The sequence below is a fragment of the Phaethon aethereus genome, assembly GCF_964289735.1.
Source record: "Phaethon aethereus genome assembly, chromosome: 12".
NCBI lineage: Eukaryota > Metazoa > Chordata > Aves > Phaethontiformes > Phaethontidae > Phaethon > Phaethon aethereus.
This window is the reverse complement of record NC_138588.1, coordinates 2,296,074-2,305,323: the sequence shown is the minus strand read 5'-3', so window position 1 is coordinate 2,305,323 and position 9,250 is coordinate 2,296,074. Positions and strand designations below refer to the sequence as shown.

Below are 9,250 nucleotides of genomic sequence, written 5' to 3'. Positions count from 1 at the left end.
TTTTTAATTTTTTTTTTTACATTGCATTTTTAACAAGGCAAACCACACATTTCCTGAAATCCACCCAAAAAGGGCAGGGGAAAAGGAGCTTTGCCCCTGGTCCTACAGGTCAGTAGGGGTAAAAGTAAGCCCAAAGTCGAAAGACCTATTTACGTATTATAATTAGGTTGGTGCAAGCCTCGGTGGCACACGTGTTGATGTTAAACGGAGGATTTTGGAATCCCTTACGTAAAGCTGATGGACGCAAATTACGTTTGCCATCAAAAAATTGTACTGACTTAACCCGAGTGTACTTAAATTTTGTTCTTAGGCGTCTCACTGCAGGTTTGGGGAAATGCGGACCTCAGGCTCCAGTTATGCCAAGAGCTACCCAAAGACGCCAAGAGAAAAAGCGATGACCTTTCAGGTTGTCTACAATTTTTTGGTTGAAATACTTTTATTGTTTTAGTTTGGAGTGGGTTTTTTTTTTTTTCCCCCCCTTGCTGGGAAAGAAATTGCCCAGATTTATTTGTACTCATCAGCGAAGCCGCCCAGTCGGTTCTGGGGCTGAGCCTCTGCACAAAGCTCCTTCACTCCCTGTTCTTAGCAGCAGGTTCCCGCTGATTTACACGAAGCCGCTGCCCACGCGCGAGGGGAAGCCCCCCCCCCCCCCGCCCCACGGCGCTGATGTGGGTGGGGGTGCGCAGAGCCCCCCCCCCGCGGAAACGGCCCGGCTGCTGAAGCCGCTTCTCCCCCGTGGCAATGGCTGATGTGCCCGTGGAATCTCCGCGCGGGAGAGTGGGGCCGCCTGAACTCCCGCTGAGGCGTCAGCAAGAAAAACCGCTGGTTTAGGGGGGCTTTATTTATACGGGGGGGGGGTGTCCCAGCCCCACAGGCAGCTCCCCAGCGGCACGCTCCCTCCGCCGCCGCCGTTCCCACCCGGCCGCGTGGGGCGGGACGCGGCGCCGCACCGCCCCCACGGGGCTGCCCCCCCGCGGGGCCGCGTCCGGGACACGCCGCCCGGGCCCCCGCGGCGGCGGGCACAGGGACCCCGCGCGGCGCGGCGCGCGGAATGTCTTTCATTCACGGGCACGCCGCGCTGCGCCGCGGGGAGGGAGGCGGGGAGGGGGGGGCGTTGCCGGCGTGGCGTCCGGACCAATGGGCGGTGGCGGCACCACGCGTCACGCGGCGGCGGGCCAATGGGCGCACGTCGAGCCTGAACTTTTGCCACGGCGGACAAGTTGATACATCGCGGGGGTGTGTCCCGCCGCGGCGGCTCCGGCGGGGGGGAGCGGCCTTAACCCCCGCGCCGCCGCCGCGCCGCCCTGACCTACTTTCCCCCAGGCGGCCGCGGCGGGGCGGCCCTCCCCACCCCCCTTCCGCCCTTCCCCGGTCCCCGCCGGGGAAGGGGAAGCGCGGGGGGCGGGGGGGTGTAGAGGGGCAGAGGGCGCCTCCTCGGAGCTGCTGGGGGGGGCTCCCCCTCCAAACGCCCGGTTGGTGAGGGGGGCATGGGGGCGCGTGTCCCTTTAAGAGTTCGGAAACTTGAGCCGGTGTTTGCGCAACGCCCGGTGCCGCGCGGAGCCGCCAAAGCGTCTAGACTGGCACATGATGGGCGGCAGCCAATCGCGCCGCCGCTCGCGAGGGGCCCTGCGCGCGCGCCCCAGCCACACAAAAGCCAGCGAGGGCGGGCGGGCGCGAGCGAGCGAGCGCGGAGGCGGCGCCGGCAGCCGCGCGCAGGGAGCGCGGGGACCCGCCGGGCGCGGGAGCGGGACCGCACCGCGCCGCGCCCCCGACCGCGGGAGCTGCGGCCGCGCCTCTGGGATACGTACAACAACTCACGTGCTGACACCGGCCTCGGCTCTGGGCTCTGCTGTTGCTTTTTAGCTTTCCTGATTTTTTTTTTCATTAATTTTTTTTTTTTTTTTTTTTTTTTTTACTATTTTTGGCCGAAGGGAAGCGATACCTCCGAGCGCGGACCCGGCGCCAGTTCCCCGCCGGGCGGCACCCCCGCGCCGGGGCACTCCCCGCCTCCTCCCCCGTTGTACGGTGGAGCCTGCCCGAGCGCTGCCCCGGGCTCTCCCCGGCCCCGTCCCGCCGCTCCCCGCCCGCCCGCCCGCTGGCAGCCGATGTAGGGCACGGCGCGGCGCGCCCGAGCCCCAGCGCCGCCACGGGAGCGGCCCCGCACCTCCGCGGGCGTCGGCGCAGCCCCCGCGGCGCCGTCTATGCCCGCGCGGCGCTCCCTCCCCGCCGCCCCCCCCATGGTGCGGCCCCGCCGCGGGGCCGTCGGCGATTCGCTGGGCAGGGCCGCGGGGAAGCGGACGGCCGCGCCGGGGGCTGCGGGCAAGGCTGCGAGGGCGGCGGGTCTGAGATGAGATAAAGCCGGCGGCGGAGCGAGGAGCCCCGCGGAGGAGGAGGAGGCGGCGGAGGAGGAGGGGGGTGGCGGCGGAGAGCGACGCGACCCCCGGCCGCCCGCGTGTCGTATGTTCAGGTCCAAACGCTCAGGGCTGGTGCGGCGACTTTGGAGGAGCCGCGTCATTCCGGACAGGGACGGCGGAGATGGGAGCGCCAGGAGCGGCCACGACCTCGGAGCCACCGGTAGCTGCAAGATCCCGGAGAAAAACCCTTCGGCTGAGATCCGCGCGGTAGCGCGCAGCCTGCTGCGGGAGGCGGAGGAGCGGCGCGGCGGGGCGGCGGGCGAGGCGGCGCCCGGCGGGGACCCCATGGCGGAGCGGCGCGGGGCCCGGCTCCGCGTCCCGCCGCGGCGGGAGGGGACGAGCCCACGGCGGGCGCCGGAGAGCGACGGCCGGACGGTGACCTGCTGCCTCTTCAAGGAGCGGGAGCCGGGCGGCCCCCCGCCGCCGCCGCCCCCCGCCGCCGCCAGCGCCCTCGCCGCCGCCGCCACCCTCAGCCCCGACGGCGCGGCCGACGGCGGCTCCCCGGAGCGGCGGGGCCGGGAGGCGCGGTCGCGGCTGCTGCTGCTGGAGCAGGAGCTGAAGGCCGTCACCTACTCGCTGCTGAAGCGGTTGAAGGAGCGCTCGCTGGACAGTCTGCTGGAGGCGGTGGAGTCCCGCGGGGGCATGCCCGGCGGCTGCGTGCTGGTGGCCCGCACCGAGCTGCGCCTGGGGGGCCAGGCGGCGCCCCCCCACCTGCTGCTGGGCAAGCTCTTCCGCTGGCCCGACCTGCAGCACCCCGCCGAGCTGAAGCCCCTCTGCGAGTGCCAGAGCTTCGGTGTCGCCGACGGACCCACCGTCTGCTGCAACCCCTACCACTTCAGCCGCCTCTGTGGGCCAGGTGAGGAGCGGGGTGGGGTGGGGGGGCGGTCGGGGTCTTTCTTAGCCCCCGATTTGGGAGTTTGGGCTCCTGGCCCCTTCCTCGGTTTCTTTCAGCCCTCGTGGGCAGCGGGGATGCCCGGCCGGGATGCGCCTGGCCGGGGTCTCCCTGCCCGGGCCGTCATTCCCCCTCCCCAGCCGGGAACGGTTCTCCGTTGTGCTTAAAAAGTCCTTTTTTTGAAAAAAAACACGGTTTCTTTGTTTGTTTCCCCCCGTCCCGCCGAGGCCCCCCTGCCATGTGGGTGCCGAGGGGCGATAATACGCAGTTTGCCTGCTGCTGGCGCCAGCCTGGCTCGCTGTTTATCGGAGCGGCCGGGAGCCGGGCAATTACCGCCGCCGGCTTAAAGCCGCAGGGCCGGGAGGGGGCTGCGGGGGATGCCCGGGCCACGAGGGAACGCCGAACCCGCGTGGGAGTCGGGGGAGCTGGAGCTCACGCGTTTCTCGCGCTTTTCCTTTTTTTTTTTTTTTTAAATTTTTTTTTTCCCCCGTGGGCAGAGGGATCTTGGAGGACACCAGCCTCCTGCTGACAGTCCCTTTCTTGGCAAGAGCTTTAATTTATTTTATTTAATATTTATTTTGCAATCCGGGATCCTGCCTCCCTTTGCATCACTTCTTTGAAAGGAACTTCTGCGCTGGGCGTGCTTCCCCCAAACATTGCTAGAGGCTGGAGAAGCAACTTTTTTTTTCTTCAGATGTGCACTTGTAAGAACCGTGCCTTTATTTTAGAACCGAGCAGCGGTAGTTGGCGTGTGGCCGCAAGCCCTGTGCGGGGAGTCGCAGCGAGCAGGGCTTTCATCGAGTGCCTCCTTGTCACTTTGCTAGTGGGTGACTGTGCCAGGGTCCCACCTGCTGGGGACGGTGGCAGGCGCCCGGGAAGTGCCTCCGTGCCCTTTTTCACAAGAGTTTGCGTGGTCCCCTGCAGAGACCATCCACGCTGGTGTTTGCCGCCCGGTGACGTAGCTGAGCGGCATGAAAACGCCTTCGTGCTTCGAAGAAGTCCCCTGTGGCAGCAGGTCTGGCTCTGGCGTGGGGCCAGCCTGATGCGTGTGGCGCGGGTCGGGCTGTCCCATCCAGTTTGGGACGTTGGAGCCGTTATTTTTTATTTGGAGACTCTTAAGTGCCCTGTGAGAAGAGCATCTTGCTGCTGTGCAGCTCGGTTAGGGGGGGTGAGGAACCTTTTCTTAGAGGCAATAAATGACCGCCAGCCATCCCGGAGCCATCGCACGGGGGATGCTGAGGTGGTTCTTCGTGAACTACCCCAAGCTGAGCTGCAGTGGTTGGGCTGAGTACCTTGTTTTTGGATCCGTGTGGGAACTCGGGAGCGCGCCCTTGTTTCAGTAGTGCGGGGTCAATGGGATGCCATTGACTTTCCAGTACAATTTCTCACTGAAGTCGGTGTCTGCTCTGCGCCGGTGCCGTGGCATAGCCCAGTCGGCTGCACGCTCCTCAATTTTAGCAAGTTCTAATTCAAGAAACGCATCACTGCCATAATTCAGCAGGGAAAAGAAAAAAGCCTCTTAGCCAGCACACAAAGTTGACCTTCGTCAGCCTTTCGCGTGGTCTTAACTCTTACAAGGACGGCAAGAGCCAGTTAGGTGACCTGATTCAGCAAAGTGCTTCTAAGGGCTTGCTTAACTTTCAGCGCGTGACAGCGGATGTGCCGCTGCTTAAAGCCGAGCGTGTGCTTGGGAGCTTTGCTGAAGGGGCGTTGGGGTGAGCGGGGCAGGAGGGGCCGAGCGGGATCACGGGAGGCCTCTGCTGTTGAGCCACTTGTGTGCTGAGGGGTTTGTTGGGATGGACCCAAGTTACTTCGGTGGCTTGTTGGCTGAAGCCAGCCTGGCCCCTGGTGTCAGGCTTCATGTGCCAAGAGGAGTGTCTTTTCATCACCCGACGCCCTTTTTCAGTCCTTGCAGTGCTTTCGGGGAGCTCTTGTTAAGTGGGTGTGTGTTTGAGCCATGGTTGGAGGGTCATCTCCCAACGCAGATGATGAAAGCATCATTCTTTGGGAGCAGCGTGCCATTTTGTGTGCTTCAGGTTGTGGGTGCCCAGGCAGGGGTACAGGGCTGGCAGGGGGTAGGGGAGGACCCGCAGTATTTTCAGTAGTAAAGCCTGCTTTGGAAGGCCAAGGTGGAACCCCCATTCTTCAAAGATTTGGAAAACTCTTGGTCTTGAGTTGCTTCCAAGTTGGGTTTTCCCCGAGTCTTCCGTTGGGTGTTTATAACCTTGGAAGAGCTCCTACCCTGAAAGAGAAAGCACGAGGGTTTCGCTAATTGAATGCAGCACTAACACAAAGTTTTGTTTTTCCAGAGTCTCCACCACCTCCCTACTCTCGGCTGTCTCCTAATGATGAGCAAAAGCCACTGGGTACGTGTTTTCTCTCTTTTGATCTCCCGGCAGCTCTTTCATGGTGCAGTCCTGGTGTCGGTTCTAAGACATCCCTATGTGGCACGTCAGGCAAAAGCCAACAAGTCGGGATTTTATGGCTGCTCATTATTTCTGAGCAAGCATCAGCTGACGGGTTTTAAGAAGTAAATGGATGTCAGTTTATCATACCAAATTGCCGTGTAGGCACATGCATATTTTCCAAAATAATATGAAGCGCTATTTTTAATGAAGGCGTAATGAAAGGGTACCAGACGCCATGTATTGTCTGCGTGTGTAATCTGCGGGATGACGGAGCGGAGGGGGGGCCGGAGCTCCTGGGTGCCATTTCCCTACGGCCCCGGCTGCGCAGCGCCGTGGAGGAACCGGCTATTACCCTTCCTCTCCTTATTGAAATGAGATGTAAACTCTTTGAAACGCGGCACTGTATAATTTCTGAATGGTTTTTCACTTTTCGTGATGAATTATAAAAGCTTTTTAGAAGAGGCGAGTGAAAGCAGCTTGGGTGGGTAGGCTGCTGGAGAGCCCGGCACATCGCGGCCGCGGAGCCCGCTCCTGCGTGGTGCGCGTTGGCTTGGAGATGCTTTGAACTGGCGTTGCTGCATCCTGCCCATCCTGTCTCAGCGCCTGCATCTCGCCCAAGTAAATGGGAAGCGAAGACACGGGAGGGAAGGGAGGAATCCCACGTCCCTCTTGGGTTTCTGGCCGGGATCGGCGCAACGGTGGCCGCGTTGGGAGTGTGGGATTTCTGCCTTGGTCCCGTGGTCGGTGGCTCTGACGTGCCCAGCGGGTGATGATGGAGGCGAGCTGCTTTGGCTCCGGTCGGGCAGGGACGGGGAGGTGGCAGGGAGACAGGCGTGGTTTGCCAGGGCGGTAGGAGCGGGACGGCCTGCCTGCCTGTCCCACCCAGCGCCGGGGGAAGGCGGGAGCTGCCCCATGCCAAAGGTGAGTCCCTGCCCTGCCAGGCCTGGCAGCTGCCTGCAGCCTGCCTGCGACGCAGCCGCTCGCGCACCCGGGGCGCGCGCGCCTGTCGGAGGGACCGCTCCTTCATCCCTGTGGCCGGTCTGTGACATGGGGCAGTGACCCGAGCATCCTGCAAAGCAAAACTCGCTGGTCACAGGTGTTTTAACGTTTTTGTTTTTTTTTTTTTTAATTTTTTTTTGTTAGGTATGAAAGGAAAAAGGAGTTGTCCCTCCCTGCGCTCCCCCTTCCAAGTTAATTCCCTTTAGAAACTGCTTGTGCTGCAGGGAGAGATGATAGTGAGCGACACGTGACTTTCTTAAAACAACAGCCAGGGATTGAAATTTGCTTCACTGGCTTGTTTGATTGGAAAAGTAATAGTTAATCTGTGAGCAAACAGTTGAGCACTTAATTAGAGGGGTGTAAGCAAGAGAGAATAACAAAGACTCTTAACTTGTTAAAACAAAGTTTCCTTCGCTTCAGCAAAGAGGAAGGAAGGAAGGAAGCAAGAATAAACAGCTTCAAGAATTTTAATGGTGATAATTAAGTATAGTAACTATGAATTGTTTAGAGGCTTAATGTAACTTTATCCAGTAAGCACCAAGTTCCTACTTGTTTGATCAACTTAACTGCAGTTATTTTTGTGGTCGAAGCAATTCAGACTTTGCATTTGCATGGTAGACGTACAAAGTTAATCGCTGCTTTCTGGCCCGGTGGAGAGTTTCTCTTGGGGAGAGGTGGGCTGGTGACGGGAAATAAGAGAGCCACGGGTGCTCACGTAGCGCTTGCAAACGCAGGAGGACTGAAGAGGCTTCTTTTTTACCTTTTCTTTTTTTCTTCCCCCCCAGATCTATCAGATTCCACGTTGTCTTACACTGAAACAGAGGCTACAAACTCACCCAACATCACGCCCGGAGACTTCTCAGGTTGGCAGATGTTTGCGCCTTCCCGCACGCGCGGTCTGCGCCGTGGAGCTCGTGGCTGGGGCAGGACAGCAGGAGGAGACGGGGTTGTGCTGCTGCTGGTGGTTTATATTCTTGGTGCGAAAAAAAGGAAACAAAAAAGAGGAGCTGTTTGAGTTGGTTGTTCAAAGACATCTGCGCTCCACTTGTTGTCTGTGATGAGATGCTGTTTGCGGGATGAGCGTGCTGGGACAAGCGGGGACATTTGGGAGGTGGCCGCGGGGCCACGCGTGTCCCCTGTGGAAGCCACCTAGACCTCGCCCAAGCCCCGGGGTCGTGGGCTGGCGTGGGGCAGGGCTGTACGCCGTCGCTGTTCTCGTGGCGGGAGCGATGAGGCCACTTCCAACAACGCTGCTTCGTGGCGGTTCTTCTGCGTCCGTCCAGCTTGTGTTACCTGTTGGGTCCTGGCCCTACGGTGCGAGCCCTGCTTTCATGAGCAGGGCTCCCGGCTGCGATGCCATTGAAGCTCCCGAACAAAGCTTTGCTTAATTAAGTCCTGGTTTTTGCTCTGCCCCACCCCTGCAACCTTTCGTTCATTTAATGGTGCTCGGTAAGGGCCGGGGTGGTTCTGCCTGCAAGCGGGCAGAGAGCTTGGGCTTTCGCATGCTTGGCGTTGGGCTCGGGCTGCGGTGATCGTTTCGCGTCCTTCCCTTCGGTGTCCCGTCCCAGGCTGGGGGCTGACTCCGTGGATGGCAGGAGGGACCTGTCTGTAGGACCAGGTTTAATTTCTGTGTGAGAAATGACCTGGTTGATGATGAGAGCTGAGATGAAGATGGACGAACCTTCGTCCCGGTGAAGCCCCGTGCGCCTCCTTCGGCGGTTGGGGTGGGCTTTGCGGTGGGGTAGGGCTTGGGCGCCTCGGTGCCGGGTTGCCGGATCGCTGAGCACGTGGATGGGGCTTGCTGCTCGCTCTGGGGGATGCTGTAGGTCAGCGGTGGTGGAGGGGACCCTCGGGGTGCTGGTGCGTTAGCCGCAGCTTTTCTCTTCTGTCCTCCGCCTGCAAGGGTTTGTGGCCGGTTTGGTGAGACCTGCGGCTTCCTTGGGGTGTTTAAGCCGAGTCCGACTCCGCCGCACTTTCAGGAGCGTTTAAAGAGCGTGGCACCATGGCATGGCGGGCAGTTTTCCCTTCTCCCTCTCCTTTAAGGTTCTCCTGCCGCGGTCGGTTTTGCCGCGGTGCCGCCGCGTGCCGAATCCAGCGTGCCGGCCCGGCGTTGCTTTTGTTGTGCTGCCAAGTGTCCATAGCAGGGGAACAATTGATAGCCAGGAGTTGGATCGTTCAGGGCTGTGCTATAATAAATATGTGTTTGCAATGCCTGACAAACGTTCCTCGGGCTGGATACGCGTCCGTAAAGCTCCCCGTGCCCGTGGCTTTTATTGTAACTTGATAATTGCCGTTAATTACAGCAGCGGAGTTTGAAAACTGGGGTTCCTAAGGATGTAATGGTTTAGCTTCTCTCACAGCCGAGTCCTTTATGGGACATCTGGTGGATTTTCTGGACTAGAAGAAAGTTTTTAACTTTTACTTGAACAATATAATGATAACATGTGACCGAGAGTGTACTGAAATCGGATACCCGCTCTCCCCCTGTGTAGTTTCCAATGGTGTAACTTTTAATAAGAGTCTGGGGCTCTGTGATT

The 9,250-nt window shown here is 60.1% G+C and overlaps 1 protein-coding gene across 1 annotated transcript in view; it reads left to right on the top strand.

Annotated features, from left to right (window-relative positions):
• Positions 1-1,289: 1,289 nt before the first annotated feature.
• Positions 1,290-9,250, top strand: part of SMAD6 (SMAD family member 6) — a gene marked incomplete at its 3' end in the record, with an annotated part of 44,997 nt that continues 37,036 nt past the window's right edge. The window contains exons 1-3 of the mRNA XM_082005023.1: positions 1,290-3,270; positions 5,616-5,672; positions 7,499-7,576. Of these exons, the coding sequence (XP_081861149.1) occupies positions 2,460-3,270; positions 5,616-5,672; positions 7,499-7,576 (946 nt within the window). The 5' untranslated portion in view covers positions 1,290-2,459. The remainder of the gene's footprint in view (positions 3,271-5,615; positions 5,673-7,498; positions 7,577-9,250) is intronic.